This window comes from Catharus ustulatus, chromosome 17, assembly GCF_009819885.2.
Source record: "Catharus ustulatus isolate bCatUst1 chromosome 17, bCatUst1.pri.v2, whole genome shotgun sequence".
Classification (NCBI taxonomy): domain Eukaryota; kingdom Metazoa; phylum Chordata; class Aves; order Passeriformes; family Turdidae; genus Catharus; species Catharus ustulatus.
In genome coordinates this window covers 13915321-13941301 of record NC_046237.1, presented here as the reverse complement: position 1 = coordinate 13941301, position 25981 = coordinate 13915321, and the positions used below count along the sequence as shown (strand labels likewise).

Sequence of the window (25981 nt, the reverse complement as noted above, 5' to 3'; positions counted from 1 at the left end):
TCTCGGGAATGGCATCGGTCACAGGAAATCCATAGTGGCTGGCTGCTAGTGTAGCCACGGGGCTTAGGCAGAGATATAGCCTTGGTACTAATCAGAGGGGCTCGCAAACACCTCAGACTTCCTCTTAAATTTTATAGAAATAACATTTAGCCACTTGAGTGCTGAATTCTACAGGATAACTTGCTCTCTAAACCATGTAAGGAAGTATCTACAATTTAATACACACTTTAAAATGATGTAAGTCTTGTATTTTGTAATTGTATGACTTAAATTTAAGGAGCAAAGTGGTTAAACATGCCTACCTAAATTTTCTAAAGCTTTCCACATTAAACTGTAAACAAGTAATTTAGTATTAAAATTTTTGTTTTTTATTTTCTTATTCCTATTCCCATTACCCTTTGACTACTTGAAATATTTCCGCTTCGTCCTCACGATGTTCTTCTATCAACCCTGCTTAGGATGAGAACAAATTGAGCAGTGCCAATGGCCATGAAGAACGAAGCAAGAAGTAAGTGTTTTCTCAATCTTCTACATTTGGGTACAGGCTGCTGATTTTCGTGGACTTGTGAATCTACATCAGTAGTATTTAAGGAAATAATTTGAAAAAGCTTGGTATTTACAGTTGCAGGAATTTGGAAATTTTCTTTTGTTTACAAATGTAGTTAATACCCTCTGCAACTAATGTAATCAAAATTGCAGAAACATTCACCTAGAATCAGAGAAAAATACAGACTTGGTATGTTCAGCATATTTAAATATTTTGTTACTTTAACTGTGCAATGGATTTTGGATTTTAATTTTTTTTTTTTTTGTAGAATTGTGATTTGGAGCAGTTGAAGACACCAGTGCTTTCTTGAAAGGGTTTAGGGTGTTGGATTGCCTTGCTCTATTCTCTTCATCCCTGCCCTTTGAAAACTTAAAAATTTATAATACCAGTTTTTAAAAAAAGTACAAGCCCACCTTGTTCAGCAAGCATAATTCCAGAGTGTGAACACCTGCTGATACTCAATAGGTTTTTAAGTCTGTAAAATAAATTCCTTACCATACAAGCATAATTTGGTGAAGAGGTAATTGATGTAAAAAGAACAATTACGAAGTTGATAGTTTGACTAAACAGTAACAAGTTAACTTTGTATTACCGAAATACACTGAAGTCAGCATGTGTGCTGTTGTCACCTTCTGAAGTCATATAGATGACATGCTGAAGGACTCCAAAGGAAGTTTCTTCTCAGGCCTGTAAATATTTGGGAAATTGTAAATCCCTTTCCAAGGTCAGACTTAGGTTGGAATCAAATTATCTGAAATGGATTTTACCTTTTACTTGTGTTCTAAATCATGCTGTGAAAATAATTTTCTTACTGAATACTGAGACCTCTAAAACCCCAGCAAAAACAGCTGCTATCAATATTTTTAAGCCCTAGATGTTCATTTTGATACAGTTCTTGTTCCCCATAATCTTTAAAGAACTGTTTTGTTTGTGTTGTGTGACAGTGTACTCTGTTGCTGAAGACAAAGATGTATGTAGGGTTTGCAATACTTCCTGCTTTGCTTTAAAACAATCAAATTGTGTTCAAATGGTATTTTTTATGTACTTCAGTTGGGCGAATACTGAAATAAGATTGAAACTGTCAGGAAAATCTACAGCAAACATCAACAACTTGAAAAAATTAACAACGGGTAGCTTTCAGTAATTGTCAAATCATACTTAACTGTCTGTTTTATTAATTGGTGAATTAAGGTGTCATTGGTGAAGAGTGGCTGCAGTTACAGTTAGTGGTACTGGCCAGTATAGTGAACTCCAGGGAGTGTTTTTCAGAGCTACTTTAGCAGTGAGTGTTTTAGGGTTTTATCTTGGGGAAATGTTGGTAAATGATGGATCCTAGAGGAGAGGAATAGTGTGGGCCTAAGTATCACAAACTATGTTACAGCCAAAAGTGTGGTTAAGTAATGCTGGTGACACCACCCAGAAATAGAGAACTAACAGAAATTGTGAAGCTTCTGAATGTCAGGTTTTGATACAGCAGCTTCTCTGTCCGTACAAAAATACTAAAGAGACTAATGGACTATGGCAGATAAGAAAAAAATAAATACTCTGGTGTTTAAAATGTAATTGCAAAATGTTTTTTTCAGAGATAAATACTAAGATAGTTTGAATGGGCCTTTCTAAGTGACGATTGGAGAGCAAAAACTGTTAGTAATTAGGCTCAGATGTGGCAAGTGAGATTTATTTTTTTACTTCAGAAATTGAAACTAACTAGAAGTCTTAGTTTATACATAGCCATAGAAACTCCACAGGGATGAACATTTTGTAATTCATGTGCCCTTTTAGAAGAGTTTTTAAGAGTATGAGTGACCACATTGAGAAGAGATGATATATGAAATCTGAAGGAGGAAAAAATCAATGACAAAGGAACTTCAAAAGTTTAACAGCGAAGTTGGTTATTTTGCTGAGCAAAAATGCTGGCTTGGGCATCTGTTTGACATGTGTCTTATGTACATATACAGACATATTTTAGAAACTAGGAGACTGTAAGCTTTGATGGTGAGGCTGAGGTGGAGGAAGAAAGCTGTGAACAATCCAAATGAAATAATGCAACAGTTGCTCACTATTTTTCAAATATGAGGTATAATTGACATGCAGGTTTTAGAACATTCAATTTTCTAAGTAAATTGGTCAAGTTACAAAAATCTGGAGTTTGCCTCAAATGTGTAACAGCCATAGACTTTAAAAAGCAAGTGGCTTATGAGTGGGAGTAGCAAGTAGGAAGCAAAACTTTTAAGCAGCATGTTAAAGACTCTTGGCAGGGAGTATCAAGAGGAAAGAACCTTCCTTTCCCTCAGACTTGCCACCTCCTTTCCATTTTTGTTTTTTTGTTTTACTTTGCTGTATCATTTATTTTTAAAGTAATGGAGCTGTGTTTAAAGTATGTTTGAGTACCGCATGAAGTACTGCAATTGCTATGTACTAGGTCTAACACAGGAAATGGGTTTTTAGTCTTTTTATTCTGCTGAAAACATTCTCTAGCCATTAAAACATTTTAAATAAGTATGTGCAGTTGCAGACTTCATGTGGATCATGATAGAAGATTGCTGACACGCTTAGCCACCCATTTAACAAAAATAAATACCAACAGGTTGCAACTTTTCCTGTCAGTGTCTGTGACATCAGAGGAACCTGGAATGTGGGGTAAATAACACTGAACTATGTGTGTAACTGAAGTTGCACTTTTCTTTGTCAGGAGAAAAAAGAGCAAGAGCCGAAGTCGAAGCCATGACAGAAAGAGGAGCAGAAGTAAGGAACGTAAACGGAGCAGGGATCGCGAACGGAAGAAGAGCAGAAGCCGGGAAAGGAAACGGAGCAGAAGCAAAGAACGCAGACGCAGCCGGTCCAGGAGTAGAGATCGCAGATTCAGAGGCCGCTATAGAAGTCCCTAGTAGGTTATCTGTTCAGAGTTTTGTATGTGCTGCTTCAGTGTTAAAATGTGGAAGGTTAAAGCTTCACTCTCTGCTGTCTAAATTGGTCAGTAATTATCATAGAAAAGAAGGTAGCATTTTCATAATGAAAACCTACTGCAGTTTCTGAGTCCTCTAAGGTGTAGTGGCGTGCTGTATATCATCAGTCCTGTGTATGTGGGGATCATAATATATCAGCCCTGCTTTTCCTTTATCTTGAGTATCAGAGCCTTTGTACACTGCTTGCTCTGGGCTTCAGTTGTAAAGATAAAGATATCAGCAGTGCAGAGTTGTTTTGCTACAGCTCTTTGGCACATGTAAGATTACCTTAGCTAGTTGGGTTATGCTGGTGCCACTGTTGTAGTTCAAGGTACAGAGGGCCTTGATGAAAACCTTCAGCCTTCTGTATCCCGCTTCCAGTGCAGTATTATGTGGAAAGGATGTCCTTTGTCTCATCTTATAGTTGGGAGCTGCTGCATTCTTCCTGCTGTGTTGAAGGGTTTTTTTATTCTTGTCACTGGGTGTGAGAAGGTTTTTCACCTGGAGAAATTTGGAAGTTCCACTGTTCTGGTCTTCCAAATAATTTCTGCAAGTAGAGGTTGAAAGTATTGATAGCACTACAATAACCCATGCCTGTTCTAATGCACTATGTTATGCCGGAAAGGTAAGTAGTTGCAAGGGGTCTTTTTTGCTATCCTGACACTCTCCCATAGCTGTTTTGGGTGATTCCTCTGATGTTCCTCTGAGACACAGTGAACAAGAAGCAGGGATAATGTAGTATGCTCTGAGGATACCTAGTTGTGCTTATTCATCTCATAGTTTTTTTGCTGCTTCAGTTGCCAAACCATTGCTTTCATTTAACCAAGTAGAATTCTAGTGTGTTTAGATGGTTTTGTGGAAGACTGGTATAGGGCAGGCATGTGTGTTCCAGAAGCTGTGGTGTTGACTGTTGACAGTCAGCAAGCTGTAATTCAGTTGCAGATGATGAGTGGTCCTTTTATTCTAGTTTGGGCTCTAAATGTGTGAAAAGTAGGACCTCAGAAGATGCGATTGTGAAGAGTTCCTATTCAAGGCGCTTAAAATGCAGGGACCCACCCACCTTTAAATCTGTACAACAGATGGCTGAATTTCAGAGGGACAAAATCTTAAGGGATAAAACCTCCTACATCACCAGTCACCTTTGGATTCAGCAATACTGAGCTTTCATTTGAAAAAGTCATCTTTGCATCAGTGCCATAAGCTCAGTGTTTCAAAAGTGACTGCCAGAGAACTCTTTCTGGCTGGAGAATTTATTTCTGGAATCTCTCCTTGTGGAGCTGTTCCAGTGGTTCTGGGTTGGAGGTACTGCTGACAGGTTGTAGCTGACTGCAGCATCCACATCAAATTGCTTTATGACTCCTATTTTATCTTGTTTTTTACTCTTCCTCCTCCTTGTGATATTTCTCACGAGCTTTATAAAGGCTCATTTTCAAGCTGATATCTGTAAACTGAGATGGTCTTGCTGCTGGGAGCAATTATGAGGCATCTCAGCAATAGTGAGAAAAAAGTTCAGTATAAGAAGTTCTGAAGGAGAAGTGAGTATTACTGAGAACCCAAAAACTTCAAGTTTCTCACTTTAGGCTTGTAATTGTGGTTAAATGCTTTAATTTTTTAAGGTTAGGTTAAAACGAGTTGTCTGGCTTGCATTGCTTAGCATTCACAGGGATTTTTTTTCGCATGTTATTTTCACATATGTTGTCCCTTAAGTGTTACATAGCATATCATTAGGTCTTCTAGGAGAAGGAACTTGTCTGAGCAGTCTTGCTTAGACACCTCTCGGGCAAATCCCAGCTGCTGCTAACATGCAGTAGAAGTCACTTAGACCATCCTGTTTCTATTCTGAAACCAAGAATTTAGACAAAGCTGTTAGGAGAACATGTTTAATGCAGTGACAACTGAAAGTTCCTTGATTCTCCTGGATTTGGTTTGCCTTGTCTGGCATTGTTTTGTTATAGTCTTGAATATGAATTAGCAGGTAAAAGCTGATAATTTGCTGGCTGTCTTCTGACCTGATCATTGTTATTGTTGGGCCATGTGGCATCACATAGGTTTTGTGAAAGTGTGTGATGTGGCTGCACACAGGATTTTGGCTTACAAAGGTGACTCCTAGACATACAGATTAATGGCTTGTGACATGGTGCTTCCGTACAGGTTAGCAGGAACTGGGCAACAATTGTAGAGACAGTAGAAGCAAAGAAGAAACTTTACTTCAGATCTACAGCTTTACAAGCAAGTCTGCTTAGAAAAAAACACAGGGAGAATTCTGTTGAAAAGAGATTTTGAGAAGGTAACTTGGGCTCTCACCTTGACCTAGGCAGCTTTCTGCTTGGTCTGTTCCAGTGGTCTGGGGTTTCTCAATGTTGCTCTCATGGAGTTCTGTAAATAAGATAGTACTAGTCAGGAGTGAAAATGGAGATTTTTTGGAGTTATGGTGGGTTGTGGGTTTTCCTTGCCCTTTTTTCCTCCCCGTGCTTTGTGCATGTATTTGAAAACTGTTAAATCTCAGTTGTGTTTGTGTTTTGGTTTTGTTATTCAGTAGGTTTATACTTATAATATTACTTTTGCCATTTCTTTGAAAACTTGTGGTCTTAATTTGTAATTGTTTAGTTGGTCTGCTGTACTTGCATTTTCTGGCTGCATTTGAATTGAAATGGAGAGCACCATGTTTCAGATGTGAAGGTGCAAGGTAATCCCATGTCTGATAAGAAGGTAGCCTCTGAAATTAGTACCAGTATTTCCAGATACAGCTTTTGGCCAGTGTCCCATAGATAACGAAGACCATGAGTGGCCACGCCCAGAAGAATTTGTCTGGACTTGAGCAGGAAATGGAGTAATTTATTCTAGGCAAAAAAAAAAAAAGTCTGATTTTTGAGCAATACTGATCTCATCTTGATATGTACCTGTGTTTTATGTCTTATTTTCTCTTAATAAGTAGTTATCTTCTATTAATAAGTAGTTTCTAAATGGTCTTTTCTTTATTTTTTTTTCCAGTGTTGTACAGGGCCATATTTCCCTTGCTTTAACCTGGCCAGCATGGTTTTGGATCTTGGCACACTACTTCCACCTGTGTCATGACATGTTTAAAAAATGGGCATCCTCCTCCTTGTGGTGGATGATGAGTTTAACTATAAGCATTACTGCTCCACTGAGGAGCAAGAAGACGTTTTTCAGACAAATTGCGTGGCCAAATGGATTTAGTGAAAGACTACTTAATGTCTTCAGCCTGCCGTGTCTTTCAGGGTGTTTCACATCAATTTGTAGCCACAGCAGAAAGAATCAATTGTGTACAGATGAAAAGCCAAAGCCCAGTGCACAGCATTCAGTCTGTGCAGCAGTGCCTCTGCGCTTGGTGGAGATACAGGAAGAATGTTAACAGGTGTTGTTCTTTGCCTTTTGAACAACTCTCTACCAGGAGATCAAAGACAGGGAGAACATGATGAATCTTACTGCTCATGTCAGAGTCTGTTCCTGGGTGCCCCATTAACTAGCAAGAGGACTATTCTTAACATGGAAACAAAATGCAGATTAGTTTGAACAGATTCTGTGATGCCTGGAGAATTAAATTAGATTCAGTCAAGAGATTGGATTCCTTTTGTGGTTACATATCTGTATGCAGCTGACAGCTGGGTTCACTGCTTCTGTGTTTTGATGGCCATTAGGAATTTTAAGGAAGCTTCATTTACATTATTTGCAGCACTTTGGTGATGAGAGCTGAGACAGCATTAGTGAATGTGTCCCTTGCAGGTGTCTGCATGGAGCTACTTTAGTTTGCCCTTGCACCTTAAACTTCATGGAACTTCTGATTTTAAAATGTTACACTCAAGCAAGTAATCCTGCCAGTGCCACTTGGCATACAGCTCTGAGGCTGAGTTCCAGGCCATGAATGTTATGCTTTGCAGTCATCAGTATGTAAAACTTGCATGTGGACAAAAGAACCAGGTGAAAATGGTTATAACTAACTTGGAAGAGTTTGTACACACAAATGTGCCATGGCTGCGTGGCTTATGAAGAGTCCTGCATATTCTGGGCTTTTGTGATGTAGGTGAAAGTGAGAGGGCATCATATTCTGTGCCTTATGGTCTGAAGTGCTGCATGTGTTGATAACTAGTTGATAATCTTGTGCATGCTGTGGGTGCTGTAATGGAAATGCTGACAAGTTCAGAGGCAAGGGTGGGTGAGCACTTGCAGTATAATGTGAGTACAGACAGGATATCTTGAATTCAAGTACTCAGGTGTCTTGTCTTTTCTTCTGCCATAGTTCTGGTCCAAAATTCAACATTGCCATCAGAGGGAAGATTGGTCTACCTCACAGCATCAAATTAAGGTTTTTGACTTTTCTGCTTTTCATTGCATCATTAATAGGTTTTGTTTAGAACCAGGGGTGGTATATTGGAAGGTTTTCTTGTAACCATGTTGATCTTTCTTTCTAGCAGACGTCGCTCCAGAAGCAAAAGTCCTTTCAGAAAAGACAAAAGCCCTGTTAGGTATGACTTTTTATGTGTGTTTGAGTTTGTTTGGTTTTGTTGGAGTTGGAAAAGTGATGGTGAAATAATGTATGACTACTTGCTCTCCAGTTTATGCTCATAAGAGATGCTGGAAATCACTCAGAAAGCCAGTGAGAGAAGAACATTGATAATACGTTGCTTTCTCCCCGTGTCATAAAAGGTTGTAAATAATGTCAGTTTCCAAAACAATTCTTGATTTGTTTTTTGTGTTTCTGTATTCTCAATATCTTCCCTATTAATTGTGATGTAAATTTGCTTTTCTGCTAAATTGTACTTAATAATCTAGAGTATGGAATGAGAAAGTACGAATGCTTCTTTCTTCTGTCCAGTATTTACTCATATTATTTGTTGAGAGGCTATAGGCCTCTGCAGTCTAGGAGCTGCATAGCCATTCTTAGGCTTCTCATTTAAAGGAATAAGATTTAGATACTTGCTAATGAGATTATTCTCTTACATTAATCTTTTTGTTTTTCAATGACTCGCAAACTCTTACTGAGGTAATTTGATTTAAATTTTTGCTGTATTTTTCTCAGCGATTAATATCTATGTGAATATTTTAATAAAAATACATACTACATGGCTGGAAACTCAATCCATCCACGGTGCTACTTCTTGTATAACTTACGCTTCGGTACAAGTCAGATCAGTTTAGATTGGTAGCTTTAATGCAGTAAAAGTGGTGCATCTAATTTCAGCTAATAGTTCAGTATTAAAATAAAATTATTCTAGTTCTTTATGTATCAAGGATCAAAGTAGTTCACTATTCATACTTCTTTATGGGTTAACAAGCTGAAACTGAAAAGAGGACTGGCAGTTCTACTTGAATGGGTGTCCGTTTTGTTCTATGTGGTGGCTATAGTGACTCCAAAGTGACTGGGTAAATGCCAGATGTGAGTTGGCAAAGCCTAGCTCACACTACTAGTTTGAGAATTTGGACAACTAGTCTGTGCTAGTTCACCCTGTTTGCCTTTGTGTTCTTGTCCTTCCATCCCTTTGATGAAAAGGACATGCAAGCTTTACAGTGGTACCTGGTACCCGTTCTGGACAGTAGCAAAGTGGTACCTGTGTTTAGTTTATGCTTCTGCACATAAAACAGTATCTTCCAGTAATATTTGATGCTCACAGTTGAACTAGGAGTAGTCATGTTATAATTGACCATGTTAGTATTTGGTACTCCCTACAGTTCTTAACTTTACCTTTTTTTTTAATACAGCAGGCATGTTTTTTCCCATCAGACTGTGAAGTACTGATTATTTAGTGTTTCATGTGTGGTCCAGAGATGAGTTATCTTAATTCAGTTGATTTTTTTTAACTGTACTTTACTCTTTCCAGAGAACCTATTGATAATCTTACCCCTGAGGAGAGGGATGCTCGAACAGTGTTCTGCATGCAACTGGCTGCAAGAATTCGACCAAGAGACCTAGAAGAATTTTTCTCTACAGTAGGGAAGGTAATTGATACAGAAGTTAAAATCATTTTGAATTATGCCTCAAGCTGTCCTAGTACAATTTAAGTACAGCTTTGATAATTTTTCAGAATTGCACACATGTGGTTTTCTAGATTTTCCTATACCTGTGCAAAAGGGAATTAGCAATAAACTAATTATTAAAAGCTTTGAACATGAAAATATGGTGTCTCAATAATTCATTGTTAATGTGACGTGAGGCAAAACATGTTGATGCAATTCTGACTCAAACAACTTCATTTTTCATATTTTTTTTTCAGGTAGGTCTGTCAGTTATAGCGTAATTTGAAAGTTCATGTAACTTTTAAGTTGGAAAAACTTGTTCTATCAGCTGTAAGTTTCTGGTGTAAGGCGTTAGAGTGCTGCAAGTTCTGTCACATACAAAAGCAAAACAGCAGTTTTAATGCTAGCTTGCCTCTGGGATATGTTTGTTAAAAAAGGGTGTATGCTGCTGTAGAATTAAAGCTGTTGGCTTGGCAAATAATTTTCTGTACGAATATATGTCTGAGAAATAAGCTGTGTTAGGTTTTTTCCTTTTTCTCTGAAAGTATTTCTGTGTTCTTGCCTTTCAGGTTCGTGATGTGCGAATGATTTCAGATAGAAATTCCAGACGTTCAAAGGGAATTGCTTATGTTGAATTTGTTGATGTTAGTTCAGTGCCCTTGGCAATAGGACTGACTGGACAGAGAGTCCTGGGTGTACCTATTATAGTACAGGCATCACAGGTAAGGAATTGTAAATCACATTTTTGTTCATGCAGATTTATGCCTCTTGTATCTTGATGAGAAACATAAAGTTTGAAAATTTGGTTACCACTGAATGTTTGGAAAACCTTACCAAGAATGATTATTTAAGCTAGTGATAATGGACTTTTGTTTCCCCTAGATAACAGGCAAATGAAAGTAATTCACAGTAACAGTGTTACAAAAGTGAAGGCTATATTGTGTGTGCTGTCCAGATAATTTACTAGGTAGAAGCCAGAATTCTGCATGAAGTTGTTCATTTTGGAATCTGTCTCTGTACTCGATCATGGTCTTTTGTAGCTCTTCAGTTCAAGTCTGATGAATAGACTGCAGATCATGCAGCAGCTTCTGTATGTTTGGTGAATCTTCTAGTTTAGGTCTGATAGATATTTACTTCTTATGTTGGGTTTTTTTAAATTAATTTCTTATTGAAGGTGACTTTTTATTTTCTCCTCAGGCAGAGAAAAACCGAGCAGCAGCAATGGCAAATAATCTGCAGAAGGGCAGTGCTGGTCCTATGAGGCTGTATGTGGGATCATTGCACTTCAACATAACTGAAGATATGCTTCGAGGAATTTTCGAGCCATTTGGCAGGGTAAACTTTCATTTGGCGTGTTGTGTTTAGTTGGAAAAACCTGGCTTAGTTGTAGAGCACTGTCAGCTTCTGGAAATAATTCAGCTTCATACTCACAAAACACTTGTCTTTCTTGCACTGCTGTGCCCATGCATCCACAGGCCATAGGTATGTGGGTGGTGTTGGAGAGCAGATGAGAACTTGCTTTTGTGGTGGTGTCCAGTGAATTTGAATGGCAGGTCTTAGGAAGTTCAGAATTCAATGAATACCTGAAATTGGGGACCAGGGGAAAAAATACTCTGAAACCAGACAAATTCTCTTTGTTGTATCCTGCTCTGACAACTTTTAGTATCTTTCCCTTTCAGGATTGTGAATGGGAGCCCCATTCCCCTGGTTAAACCACGAAACACAGAAGTGGGGCTAAGGTTTCTGAGAATAGTACTCATCTGTTTCTGATGACTTTTTGCTGCAGCTTTAGCTGATAGTAAGACCATGAATTAGTAGTACATATATACATCTCTGACTTTGACCCATTCTCACTCCTGAGCATTGGGCAGCAGGATGCAGTGTGGTAATAAAGTTTATGTAGAGAGAATTATGGAAGATAAAACATTGAGGAGGTAAAACCTAAAGTTTCCTTTGGAGTTACAGTATGTTAGTCCTACTGTGCTACAGTACTGGGATATATATCGTTTAGGTAGGGGAAAGTTAAATATACAACATGCTTCTTAATATTAAAAAGTTAATGTTTGAGGTTTTTGCCTGCTGTCTTTGCATATAAACTCTGCCTCATATACATACAGTATATGCTTTTCACATGCTTTATTCAGACTCAGTATGTATATCCCTTTAAATCTCTTGTGCAAAACCCTGGAAAATTGCTGCAATTGATGAAATTTTAATCCACATGGCTGCTCTGCTGGTAATTTGGGGTTGTTTTTTTCCATCAAGGTCTGGCAGTAGGATTAAGGTAGTTTAGGAGGCTTATATAGAGACTTGTGAAGATATTTCCTTCTTATTGCCTGTACTCCAGTTCTTCCCAGTGCTAGTTTATGGCTAATGGATAACAGCCATGTGTTTTAAATTCAGCAACTGTAAACTTCTAGGCATTCTCATGTACCAGTAGTTATTAAAATACACAGCTTTTTCTTGAAGACCCTTGTTGGTCATGCATACTGCTTTTCTTAGCTTGTAAAACGGAGTTTGTCAGCGCGTGAGGGACCACGATCACTGTGTTTCAGTTACAATCTGGTCACATCTGCGTGCTCGTTCTGCTAGAATTCTGCATCAGGACCAAGCCTCTACTTGTAGATGAGCTCTCAAAACTCTTCCATTTACCTGCTTCTGTCTTATTGTCTGATACCTGTTTAGCTCTCTGTATACTAATTTTGAAATGAGGAAAGAATGAGAAACTAATTAAAAAATAAAAATAATAATTTCACATTCATGTGTGTGTATTTGACAGGCCTGTTTTCATGTTGTATTCTGGTATCATGGGTTTGTTCCAAAATGTCTGATAATAAATAGCTTTATTCTTATTTTTAGATTGAAAGTATTCAGCTCATGATGGACAGTGAAACTGGACGCTCAAAAGGATATGGATTCATTACGGTATGACTAGAATTCCCAGGTTTCTTAGACAATTTGAGTGTAACCTTCCCATGTAGAAGAATATCTATATATGAACCTTCCTGTGTATATGTGTGGTTATATAGTAGCAATCTAAAAGTAATGACCTGCAGGTAATCTAAATTTGTTACGTATGTGTAGGAGCTACTAAATTGCTACTTGATAACTATATTATTCTAGAAGTGTTGTGTTGCAGGATGCAGCACTGGCATTTTTCTTTGTTTCTGACAGTTGTCTGGGTATGAGCAATAAATGTGTTTAGATGGGAACAGTTTCCTTCTGTAGTCAGTGCCTGCAAAAGCAAATGCTCTCTTCTGCAGGCAAAGACACTAGTAAAGACTGGTGTTTTTTATTGCTGAAAATAATTGAATTTTAGCTTTTTAGGGGAAATAAAATTTTTGAGGCTGAAACTTTCAGTTGAAAACATCTTTCCTCTTTACCCTCAGGTACACAATTTTGTGAACTTGAGTTTCTTGGCTGACCTGGCAATTTGTCATGGGGAAAAAAGTCTCGGCTGGGACCTCTGGCACGTGGACACAAATGAAACCAAACTTACTATATAGTTCATACTTGATGGTTTTAACACTGATAAAATGCTTGTATGTTTATTTTGATGTTTCACAGCATAAAGCAGAAGGTCTGTTAGGAATAACCAGTAAATACCATGGCAGTTGTAAGGTTGCAAAGGAATTGAGTGTCACTCTTAAAGGAGAACCACAGCCATGACTTCTGTTGATTGCAGTATTTAGATGCTATAACTTCAGCAATATATTTAAATATATAGTACCTAACTGTGAGAAAGTACATACCAAAATACATGTGTGTTTGGTTTACATGAAAAGTACCAAGCACATTTACATTAGCTTGTTGCTGTTACCTTACAGGGTTTTTCCTGTTTCTGTAATTGTGGGTATTACATACAGTAGAAGCATTGCTGAGTCCTGTAGGCAAGTATTACTGAATCTGTGTTTTTCCAATCTACAGTTCTCAGACTCTGAGTGTGCCAAAAAGGCCCTGGAACAACTCAATGGATTTGAGCTGGCTGGGAGGCCAATGAAAGTTGGACATGTAACTGAGCGTACTGATGCTTCCAGTGCTAGCTCATTTTTGGACAGTGATGAGTTGGAACGGACTGGAATTGACTTGGGAACAACTGGTCGCCTTCAGCTGATGGCAAGACTTGCAGAAGGTACAATGCTGGATAACAAGTGTGTGAAGAAGTTTTTAGAATTTTAACTAAAACACTCCACAGAGTGTTAGGATCAATGTATGACACTTTTAAATGCATGGTATTTATCTTTTGACTTTGACAACAGGAAGATTTCTGATACTAATGTTACTGCATCCCTAACTGAGTGAAAGGGCTTGCTCCAAGGTGTCTGTGTTCTTTTCCAGGTACTGGTTTGCAGATTCCTCCAGCTGCACAGCAGGCTCTGCAGATGAGTGGGTCTTTGGCCTTTGGAGCTGTGACAGGTAAGAAATTATGGCCTATATGTATTTTCTAAAATTACTTTTTAAATTTGAGACAGGAGGTACTTAACTATGTTTTTTGGTCTTTTAAAATGAGAACACAGATATTGCAGCCTGTTTTACAAATGTTAAAACACTGCAAATCCATAAGCAAATAACTAGTGACAGTATATCACAATTTGGATGGGTGTGATTCACTTTGCATATTTTTCCAAATATAGTTTTTCATCCCAAACCTTTATCTCTTCACTGTTCTCTGTGCTGGTAGGGATTTGTATGTTCTACTGCAGTAGAAGTGTTGACTGTTAAAAATGGCAGGCTCAGAATTGGAGGGGGATTGACCTCTTTAAAAAAAACAGAGCTGTAAGAGGTGCAGGAAGGTTATTAGGACTTCATGGGGACAAAGATGGCAGCAGTGTTTTTGCAGCATATGTTCTTGTGAGGAAAGACATTTTATATCGGGGAATATGTGCATTGCTTGGATTTGGCTGTAGTTGTGTGGGTATTCTGCAGGTGCGTATGCTGGAATGAGGCTGAGGGATGTGATTGCTGCTGCTTGGTTCCTAGCTGGCCTGAGAAACAAACTATTCATGGGGTCTTCAGAACTAGAGCAGGGAATAACCTCCCTGAAGGTTACTTTTTTTTTTGCTACTTTTGGTTAATACTATGAGGAAAGCATATGAAACTGTCATAGCAGTTGAAAAGACCTGAATGTCAGAAATAACCAGATGCCAGAATCTGTGGGAAATGTCAGGAAAGTAGCAAAGAAAAGGTGGTATTGTTGTTTGCCTTCCCACAGAGCTTGTGATGGAAGTGATTCAGACTTAATAAGATAGGCCTGAATCAGGTTACTGAAGGTCAGGTGCAGTCTTAAAAAGAGCATCCATTTGAAGCTGTAGACAGTTGCTTAAAGAGTATAATAGAGTTGTTCTGGAGATGTCCCCTTGGAAGGAAAAGGAACTGGCCAGTGACAGAAAAATGTTGGTTGTCTGTTTGAGAACGATAAAAACTGTACAGTGGTGAGGAGAAAGTGTATCTGGTCCAGAAAGAGAAGGAAAGGTAACCACTGCTGAAGCCAGATCAGCATTAATGGTTATAAAGTGGTGTGGCAGTCCTGTGTAGAAACACATGTTGGCAATTAGAAATGGGAAGTGTACAAAAAAACCCACAAATCCTTTTCCTCCCCTGCATTTGAAACAAGGGTAAAAAATCCAAGCTTGTTAAATCAAGAACATGGCCAAAAATGTCTGATGCAGCTAAATGGTTCAGGCAGGATGAAATCAGCATGAGAAAATATGGCTGCAGAGAAATAAATGAGGCTGAATACAGATATTAGAAAAACACGTATGTCTGGCAACGGTAGAAACAAAGGTCGTAGGGAGGGTATTGTTCATTCCACTTGTATTGTACAAAAGGAATAATGCAGACTTGCACAACTACAGTTACTTTGGAAAAAGATAAAGCTTTTTGCTGCCGTACAGTCATAAGCTATCCCCAAAGTGAGATTTGGTTATGGATTAAAGATCTCTTTACTCTTGTTAGAGAAAATTACTACCAGGAATTATGTCATTGTGGGAGACTTTAACTTCCCCGATACAGATTGGAGAAGAATTGCTAGTAATAATGGTGGGGCCCAGATATTCCTGGATGTGATATCCGACAAATTTCTTCATCAAACACTCACTGACTCATGAAGAGGGGATGCTATTTTAAACTCAATTTGGTAAGTAATGAAGATATTATGGATGAGAATAGAAATGACCATTGACTTGAGGGATCGTGAGTTGCTCACATTTAAATGGAAGGATACACAAACAGGTCTAACTGATGGTTGAAGAAACAAGGCAATTAGATCACCTGGTCTGACCAACCTGTGTGTTTGAACAGGCAGGATGTAAAAAGTTTATTCTGTTTCACGTTGTTAATCCTGTATTGGATCTGTATTCTACAGAAAGAAAGAAAAAGTCCTGCCCCCTTTGGTGTGGGCTCCATGCTAAACCTGGGTGATCAGCTACCTCAAATGAAATAAAGAATGACCACACAGCTTATGAAAAATAGGAAAAAGGACTGGTAATAAAACAATATTTTTAGTTTGGGAAACAGATAAAAAGATAATTGATAATTGTCTGCCAAACAGATTGAGTTAGACGTTGTAAAAGTCATGAAAGTTGATCAACTCTTGAAGGGAAAAAAAAAAAAGGAAATGGGACACAGGTGAATGAAAAATTACTTCCAAGATGTTTCTATAGATTTTGTTGCCTCAGTTTGTAGTGGAGGTACTGGTCATAAAGTTTGGAATTTGAGGAAGGGACATCTAGGAATATGTAGTTAAAAAAAAAATTACTCCTAGGGTAGAAACAAAGCTAAAAGTAAAAGGCTAATGTAAACAGTTCAGAGGAGTAAAACTCGCATTAAATGAGTAATGGGATATATGCATGAAACATGAGGTCTCATCGCTGGTATTGTCAATAAACATTTAAAGTCTGTGATACGGTGTATAGGTGAAACATGTGACTCTGAATTACGAACACTTAAAGGAAGAAGAATTGTCGTCTGGCCAGATTCTGGTCCTGTTACTGATGAGACTGCTCCTTCAGAAGTCATACTAAAGAAGGGTAGACTGCAGAACATTATGAAAGCATAGCATACTGTCAGAAACTGCATTTAAAGACTAAGAGTCTTTGATAAAACTGCCTTTCCATGGCAGAGGAGGAGCAGCTTCTTGCTGATCTTTTTAGTCCTGTCATTTGGAAGTTATTACACTGGAGAAGTGGGTAGTATAGGAAATACAAGATGTATCAAGAAGCTGGCTCAGAGAAAGAAGGATTGTTTTTACAAGTGAAAGCTGGGAAAGTTGGAGGCTGTTGTTAAAGCCAAAGTTCAAGTGTTGGGCTGGTCTTCTGTAATACTTACATGAATGAAAACGGTCAGCAGTAGGAATGAGGTGAATAAATGCATAGGTGCTATTGACAAGAAATTTTTGGAGTGTTGTTTATTGTTCACCTCTTCAAGGTTAAATCAAATTCCAGTCACGTAGTCTGGGAGCTTACAAGTGACAGAATGGCCAAGGAGAAGAAAAATACCTGAATACTTCAGTTTATCAGTGCCTGAATATGACCTGAGAGCATGATGGATGCATTGTTAAAATATCAGCTGTGTTCCTAGAGGCGAGTACACCTGAGCATCTGAGGTGTAATGTGTACATCCATAAACACTTCTGGTAATCCATCTTTGGGAGGGAGTCAATCAAACTTAAGCAGGGAAAGTAAAGAATTAGTTCTAGGGGACACCTGAGGATTTAGCCATTATTCCTATGGAGAAAATTCCACAGTTGTAGCTCTGTACTCTCTGTTCTCTTTCTGAACGTAGGAAATTTAAAATAATCAACCTATAGAACATTCTTCTAATGCTTTGTGGAACAAAGCATTCCTCACTTGTGGAAGGAGCTATCTGTTTATAGAAAAAATTGAGATGGTGTGCTGCAAGAGGACAGGATAGGTATTATCATCCTGGACCTCCATTTGGCCTCTTTTCAAAGTAAATGACTCCGTGCACTGGGCAGTACTTGGCAGGGTTTGGCCCATTTAAAACCATCTGGATTTCAAAATAAAGTTTTTACTTTATGACACAAAGTGCTTTGGTAGATATGTCTGTATTTCTTCTTTCTCCGTACACTAAACATGTACTCCCATCATGCTAAACTTGCTGCTCTTACAAGTGATACACAAGAACATGAAACTGAAGAAGTTACTTGGATCTGAATTTGACAGATGTATTAATTTTAGTTTCTGCATACTATTTGAAACTCTTGGTAGGGAAGCATGAATTGTCAGTAAAGAGAGACAATGAATTTCTTAATTCCGGGTGATTTTAGAAGTGAGAGGAAAGAACCATTCTTTAGTCACGAGCAACAAGAGAATCTGGTTAGTTGATAAAAGGTCTGGTGAGCAGCAGGTTGTGTTTCAAAGGTGGTAGATAATTAACCTATGAAACTGTTGCACAAGATAGTGGTAGCTGACTCTGCTGTGTTTGCATTGACGGTATGTGCAGGCTTACCATGTTAGGTGCTGGAGTTCTGGAGCATTTGACTGTAGGGCCCCAGGCTGACCCAAATAGACAAGTTCAGCTGGACATGATGGATTAGAATTGCAGCAGAAAAAGTGTCTGTCCTCATCTAAATTGATAGTTTGAATATTTGTGAATTTCTTTAAAACACCTTGTTTTCAAAAGAGTCTGGAGTCTGAATATTAATTAACTAGATAATTAGTTACAGATTTGGCCAAAACCATGCCGTTTCTGCAGAGAATACAGGCTAAGGCAGCCTTTGCTACTGTGATATTTCTCATTCTGTGGAGGTGAGGACTTGCTGTGTCCAGATCTGGATGGAAAACATGCTGAACGTAGCCAGCTCTTTTTACAACTCAGCCTTCAGAGGTTGCTCCTTCTAGCTTTTGCTTTTCAGTATGGTTTCCAGTATGTGTTCTTTGCAAGGCAGTTGGAAAGGCATATGAGAAAAAATCTGGAGTAAAAGCATTTATTCCTATTGGTTCTTCAGTGTTGTGGAGGTTTTATTAGAAAGGGAAAAAGTATACTTAGGGCCTTCAGGTATTTCCAGGTAAGCTTGGAAGCTTACTTGGTGTTCATCACTTTGCTACTCTCTAAATGAGTGAATTAAGGCGATGGTTTGCTTCAGTCTTCTCACACTTAATGTCTTATAGATGGAACCATGATTGAAGGGGCTTATGCTTACAGTTCTTGATTTCTGAAGTTTTCTATTAGTTAAAGGATATCAAGTATTAAAGTCATGTGCTTGGAATTGGCTAGACAGTCTGCATTTGTTTGCTCTTTTCACTTTGAATTGTGACAAGTGTATGTTCTTAAACAAGTAAATAATGATGTTGTTAAGCAGGTAAGGTTTTCTAGGCAAATTATGTGTGCTGAACACTTGAAAACCTTTTGAATTTGAAAAAACTGAATTTAATTGTATCATTATGCCATCTGTATGAAAGGATAGCAGATGAAGTATTGCCTTATTCTAATTGAAATGAAATTGATGACTGCCTTAATGTCAGGTTTGGATAGCTGTGTGCTTAACTGTTTTCTGGTAGTAAAGATCTCAAACCTCTAATGTGTCTCAGAATTGCTGTAATTAATTTGTCATGGAGTAAAATGTGATGTAAAGATCTCAAAATAACAGCAAAAGTGAGTTAGCAGTGATACATGAGTGATAAGTTGAATTAAAGGACATGGTCATGTCTGCCCTTTCTAGGTGTTATTTCTCTTTAAAATGCTTTGTGACCATGGAATCTGTCAAGTACACAAGAGAAGCTGAAATTAGTGAAACTACTCGCAACTAGAGAGGAACAGTGGGACTTGAATAAGCTCTTAACCACATAAATACAAGCTGAACAACCTGGCTGGCAGGTGATGATACAGTGATGCTAGCAAGCATACTAATTAACTTCTCTGTATTTCTCTTTAGATTTACAAACGAGACTGTCTCAGCAGAATGAAGGTAAACTAGCATTTGATATGACTTGTAATTTTAAGACTTGTAATTTTTAGTAGGTTTTATTTCAGGTGTCTGTAGGGGAAATGCTTCTAGTATAGAGTTTGCCCATACCTGGGAAGTCCTGTTAGTTAAGTGTCTGTGGGGAATCATGCTGTGATTGATTTTTTTTTTGACTGAAAATTCTTTGTAGCATTTTCTCCAGTGTTGGTAACATGGCCCAGCCATGTCCTACTCCAAGGCTGGTATTTGTGGTTGGGTAGGAGTGTTCCCTCTGCCTTAGAGGGGTCACTTGAGAATCAGGAGTTTGGGTTTACTGTCTCAGAGTGTCTCATTATCTGACTGCATGACACTTAATGTCTGAAGTGTTGTGGGGGTGGGGATGACTTGTATTGCAGCTGTATTCATGGCAGCCTGTGGGACAGTGTTGAATACAGTGTACTGAGATGATAAGCAGCAATAAATGACAAGTAATAATTTCACAGTAATGGGGAAAGAGAAATTTCAGTTGTCCTGTGTTTCCTATAATCTGCATTTTCAAGGGATCAAGGGATGAAAGTGCAGTCACACTTTTGAAGCATAATTCAAGATGCTTAAAACAGGTTTTAAGAATTCCCCAAGGTGTCTGTCCTTTGCTGTGCAGTCAGCTGGGGTGGTACTGTCCTGAGCTGCTGCTGGGCTTCCATAAGGATCAACACATTAAAGGTGCTGCTGACATACAACTCAAGGCAGACATTTTAGATGCATGCCTTTTAATGTTTAAATGGAAAATCTGCCAAAATCAATGTACACAGTTATATTTTTACTTTTCGGCTTCCACTGTGATTCATAATGTGCTGGTTTTTGTATTGATCAGTTTAAGTGTATCTATCATCAGTAGTGTCTGGTTCCGAGTTTTGCTTCCTTGCCTTCGGTTTCTGTTAAGTCAGGGCTGTTTCTGCTATGCCGAATAAATTAGAGCTGTGCATAGCAGGTTCTTAGATATGCTAATGGGTTTTTTTTCCCATTATCACAGTTCTGGCTGCAGCTGCTTCTGTACAGCCACTTGCAACACAGTGCTTCCAGCTTTCCAACATGTTTAATCCTCAAACGTAAGTGAATTTATCATTATCTGTTTGGCATTTGTCAATGATTTTAACATGTAAGAAAGAAATCAGAATGTTGCAGGAATGTGTTTAATGGGGTTTGGGCTGTTGATTTTGTCTGAGTGCTATCTTTGTCCTGTTTTTTTCTTCCCCTGTACAGTGAAGAAGAAGCTGGCTGGGACACAGAAATTAAGGATGATGTGATTGAGGAATGTAACAAACATGGAGGAGTTATCCACATCTACGTTGACAAAAACTCAGCTCAGGTATGCCTGCTTCTGGGGGACACACACTGAGCAGGTGTTAGAAGTTCTGTTGCTCTTTTTTGTCTAGGGGGAGCATTACAAATATGTACCTAAACTTCTTTGTGCAGAATGTAGGTGATTCCCTCCTGTTGTGAATTACATGTAACTTGGATGTGTGTGAGCAGCTTTCTAGTGCTGCTGTTGGAGGTTTACCCAGCTGACATTCCTGTAGAAAAGCAGTCATCAGTAGTTCAGCCGTTTGGCATTTCTCTTAAACTGTGCCTTTCCCACAAGTCAGGGACTTCTGTTTCATCTTTCTAGAGCACAGGCTTTAGTAGAAAAGGTCCTTGCTCCAACAGAATTACAGTGTACGGGTAAATGTGTGCCTCATCCCATGCTTAGAAACAGTTGTGGTCACTCATGATATTAAAGCTTTGCAGGCAGTCTGAGGGCCTGGAGTTAGAATAGGGAAGAGAAAGACTGCTGCTACTGACTGAATTCCGGATCATGCCTGCATCTTTAACTGGTGAATAGATTTTTATTCTGACTTCACTTTGTTTACATAATCCCCAGAATGATTACCTCTTCTCTATATTTCAGCTTTAAAAATGCATAAACTCTGGAAGGTCTGTAAATAGATTAACTATCTTGAACATTTTTTTTAAAGAATTCACAGTCCAAACAGAAGTTCAGTTTTCAGTTGGTTTTGGTTTCACAGTTGAATTATCCATCAGACCCTAAAAATGTCATCTTTTGTTCCATGCTAAGGTAGAAGGCTGAGACCCACATTCCTGTTGGTGTGCTTAGGTGGGATTGCTCTGCCATGGTGATCCACTTGGGACTCACCAACCATCGCTGTCTTGTGCAGCTGCCCCAATGTCACCTGAAACCCTTTGTTATGGGTTACTGAGGGATTAGACAGGAGCTGCAGTCTAGCACATAAAACAATGTGGTGCCTTATCTGGCATCCTGTAATCTTCAAGATCACAGTTGTGATCTTGGACTGTTGGACTGATGAGAGGCAGAAATACTGCCCACAATGTGTTTGTTATTTAGAGAAAATGAAGTGTTGTTTGACAGGAAAAAACCCCAAACAACCAACAACCCAGAACACTTCCCCACCTCCCAACAACCAAACACAAAAAAAATCACTGCACAAACCCCCAAAAAAACACCATCCCCAAAACCACACCAGCCCTTGAGATACCTCACATAGGTTCTCAGCACATGGAGCTGCAAAATTCTGTTTCACCTCAGCAGGTGGATTTGAAAGAAAGAACCTACTAGCTACTCTGTAATGAGTTAACATTTCATAAGAAATGAAATCTTTTTTGTCATAGTAGCACAGCAGTGACACAGATATAAAATACCCACTGATACCATTTCCATTGTACCCTTCTGTTTTTCAGGCTTAGATTCTGGGCACCTTGAGGGCTCTGTCCCAGACAGATTTCTATGCTGAGGGCTGTCAGGCTTTATGAGGATGTGATTTGCTGTGCATGTGTTGTAGTTCCAGCTGAGTGCATGGCTCAGTACCTATCTATGCTGCTGGATGTTATGGAAAACCATAGCTCTATGTTCCTGCACCTCATTTGGGCATTTAAGCAGCTTGGGTGCCTTAGTGCGGGAGGCTGAGAGCAGAGCTGTGTGTGTTAATTGATTGCTTAGTGCCTTGATCACCAGCCCCTAAGCTCAGGTTCACCCCATGAGAAAGGAATGAGTTAGATTGTAGTGGGAAGAGTTAGTACAGGCTGACTAAAGCTGCTAAGGAAAGGCTGGGTCTTTTTTTTAATATGCTATTTTCCTGAAAAATTGTTTCTGCTAGAATTTATCTTCTTGGGTATTACTGATAGTCTATTTTTAAGCAGGCAGCCAGGAAAATGCCACGTGTTACTGTGTCTTGGAGTTGTTTGATCGACTGTTGCCGTTCTCTTGACTAGGGGAGACACAGTGCTTGATCTGCAGATGGGAAATCCCAGGTGTCTCTGGTGAAGTTCAAAGATCAGTCTGTCATTGACCTTGGGAACCATCTTAGGCTCTTCCTTGCCCTGCTGGGATGGGATTTTCCCTTTGCCTCAGTTCTTGTTCAAGTAAAGACAGACATGCTTATGTTTATGTAGGAGAATTTTTATGGTGTCAGTCTCCCTTGAAGTGCTGCTTGTCTTTCCCATCTGGGGGAATGGGGAGTGCTTGTTTCCTGTGGAATCCAGGTTGTGAACTTGCATGTGAGTGAAGCGTATGTGGTTGAGGCTAGTGGTTTATAGACACCTTGACAGCTGAGCTGCCTTGGGGGCAGCCAGAACCCTTGTGCTCTTCTCTTTCACATGGTGTTAATGATTAGGAGCCTTTAGATCCTGTTTCTAAAAGGCTCTCAGCAGCAGATCAGGCTTCCATGACTCAGTGATTGCTGGTCAAATGCATGTTTGGGCTGTCTTGCAAAATCCTATTTAGAAAAATTGAATGCTGCAGTAACTGCGTAGTGGAGTAGTGTCTGCCACTACCCTTGTCCTCTTCTCTTGTGCTCATCCTGTATTACTGAGTAATGCCATAGGGTGCCTGGTGGAGCGGGTGTGGCTCTGTCACAGCCAGGTCTGTGGTGTCTGAGGAGCAGGGTTGGGGAAGTGTCTCTGACTCTTCATGGGCTGCACTATTCTGTCTTGCAGGGCAATGTGTATGTCAAATGTCCCTCCATCGCTGCGGCCATCGCAGCTGTCAATGCTTTGCATGGGAGGTGGTTTGCAGGTGAGTGTTCCATGTACATGCCTACATTTAGTCATCCCTTACAGAAATGACCAAACACTGATTTTTACTTTTTTTCCCTCTTGTGATTAGGTAAAATGATTACAGCAGCGTATGTACCTCTTCCAACATACCACAGCCTTTTCCCAGACTCTATGACTGCAACCCAACTACTGGTTCCTGTTCGACGATGAAGATTAATTTAGTCAGTTTTGTACATAGGTATTTTTTGGAGGAAGATTGAGTTATCTTTTATTTAGATAAAACTAAAGGAAAGGATTTAATGTCATTTTGTGTACACTTCCTGCTATCTTTAAAAATAAAATGAAGTAAGCAGAAATGCAGTGTGTTCATTCTCCCTAACTAGCATTTCCACTGTATACAAAGCTGTTGACTTCTTGTTCTGCCTTGTAATTCTTGTACATTGACAAAGGTGATCCGTAGGAACTGAGAAGTAGCTCATAGATAACAAGTACTCTGTAAAAGGCAGATGGGACATAATGACATTTTTAATGTTTCACGAGCCTTTCTTTTAATGCAGCAAAGACATTTTACATTTCACTAAATATGGGTGATCTGCTCAAGGGTAGTATCAGAGAGAGGCTGGATGAAGGGACATATTTAGTGTTTTTGTATAAATGAAAAATCCAAAAAGCTACTGAAGGCTGACTGCAGACAGCTACTCAGCTTGCTTTGTGCTGAATAATTGGTAAGAATAGGAGGACTGAAGGGTTTTATTTCTTGATGGTAACTTTTGATTATTGTATCTGTAAAAGTTTCTTTGTAAATACTGTGAGGTGTGTCTAAGTTTCCAAACAAAACATCTCTGCATTTCCAGATGAATTTCCATGTGTGCAGTGGAGCAGAGCTGAAGGATTTCAGCCAAGTCTGAAAATGGGTAGGAAATACAGAAACGTGTTTTGTTCTGGTTGCATATAATCTTTGCTCTTTTTAAGCTCTGTGAGCTCTGAAATATATTTTTGGGTTACTTCAGTGTGTTTGACAAGACAGCTTGATATTTCTATCAAAGACTTTCATATTGCAACAATCTTTGTAAGAACCACTCAAATAAAATTCTCTTAAAAAGGCCTTCATGAAGCTTTATTTCTCTGCTCTCCCAATGTCACTTAAGAAATGTGTGCTTAGGCCTGGAGGTGAGTGACAGATGATGTGCAATGCCCATTGTTTGGGATACCACTGCACAGTATCCAGGTGTGCCATGGGCTGTCGTGCTCGGTACACGCAGGAGCTATTCCCAGCCCTCTCTGTGGTGTGGCCATGGTTGCTCAGGATCTGGGCACAGCCTCAGGCACGCTTAAAAGGTCACTCCAGAGACGGCCCCCTTCTGCCCACCTCCACTCCCATCCTTCATGAATAGTTGGGAGTCCTGGGACTGGAGGAGTCAGTTATGCTGGCTGTAAGTGTGGTTTCTAGAGGGAGCCTGCCCCTGTGCTTTGCCTTTTCTTCCCCTGTCCCATCTCCCCTGCCTTTTTAACCACCACAAAAAGACCATGGTGGATAGTAGGAGGAACAGAATATTCCTCGGGAGTGGGTGAAGGTAAGGCAGGCACCAATGCTACTGGCGTTCCTGTGGCATTGAGGGGTGGGGAGAGTGCTCTGCAACTCCTGGGGCTGTAGCTGTGCTTGAGCTGCAGTGGGGCAAGGGCCTATCCTTAATCAAGGAACTGGGAGCAAGCAAAAGGCAAAGGTGGGGAGGGGCTGGCAATATAACAGGATCCTGGGAATAGTAACACAGCTGAAGAAGTAGAGCTGCTCTCTAGGTGTCCTTCATCTGAGAACAAGCTTTCAGCGGTGAATTTGCGTTTCTGCCTTACAAACTGGGGAATAGGTACTGGTACCAGGTCCAGGTTATACAGGTGCCAGTTGAAATAGTGCTGCTGCTCACGTGTCTTTCTTACACAGGACTAAAGGAGGAGCAGATAAAGGCCTTGTTTCAAAAAATAAGTAAATGGAAGACTACAACACCAACAACTCTTTCCTAGATCAGCTTCTGGGGTTGGTGAGAAGCAGGAGCGATCTCCCTGCTCTCCTGGGGAGAAGTGTGGACCACCTTGTAGGCCTGCTAAACCAGAACGTAAGAAAAGGCTGTTTCTGGGAGCACAGCTCTTACAAGACCTGCCTGAATCCTGGGCTCCCTTACTCTTACATCTGCCCATGACACTTGGAACTCAGAAATGGGACCAGCTTCAACCCACCTATTTTTGCAAGAGGACAGAAATTTGATTGTTAATCTGAAGTACCCACCATTTAACTTTCCTAGACTCAGGAATGCATGAGGGAACACAGCAGCTCCACATGCACGTGGCAGTGAGCTGCCAAAGAGTGAAACTTGTATGGTGTACTTATATCTGTAAAACAGGAACTTTAGTGTAGTAAAAGTGATTATTAATTCTCATTGCTTTGGGAGTAAGAGATGGGAAGAAAGTAGAAATTTTGTCAAAAGCATGCTTACAATCAGCAGAGCACAGAGGGTAGGAATGTACTGTTTCATTAAGAGCTCTCAC

General features: G+C 39.5%; 1 protein-coding gene across 4 annotated transcripts in view; it reads left to right on the top strand.

Moving 5' to 3' along the window:
• Positions 1–24545, top strand: part of RBM39 (RNA binding motif protein 39) — a 29368-nt gene extending 4823 nt beyond the window's left edge. For 2 of the 4 annotated variants that reach the window (XM_033074684.2, XM_033074687.2), the window contains 15 exons: positions 459–508; positions 3240–3434; positions 7751–7816; positions 7923–7976; positions 9330–9447; positions 10035–10187; positions 10663–10800; positions 12325–12390; positions 13393–13597; positions 13804–13881; positions 19361–19393; positions 20403–20478; positions 20633–20738; positions 23381–23459; positions 23550–24545. In XM_033074684.2, the coding sequence (XP_032930575.1) occupies positions 459–508; positions 3240–3434; positions 7751–7816; positions 7923–7976; positions 9330–9447; positions 10035–10187; positions 10663–10800; positions 12325–12390; positions 13393–13597; positions 13804–13881; positions 19361–19393; positions 20403–20478; positions 20633–20738; positions 23381–23459; positions 23550–23650 (1518 nt within the window). In that variant the 3' untranslated portion in view covers positions 23651–24545. Of the gene's footprint in view, positions 1–458; positions 509–3239; positions 3435–7750; positions 7817–7922; positions 7977–9329; positions 9448–10034; positions 10188–10662; positions 10801–12324; positions 12391–13392; positions 13598–13803; positions 13882–15477; positions 16486–19360; positions 19394–20402; positions 20479–20632; positions 20739–23380; positions 23460–23549 lie in introns of those variants that run through there. The other 2 variants (XM_033074685.2, XM_033074686.2) reach the window with 2 other exon arrangements.
• The last annotated feature ends 1436 nt before the right edge of the window (positions 24546–25981 follow it).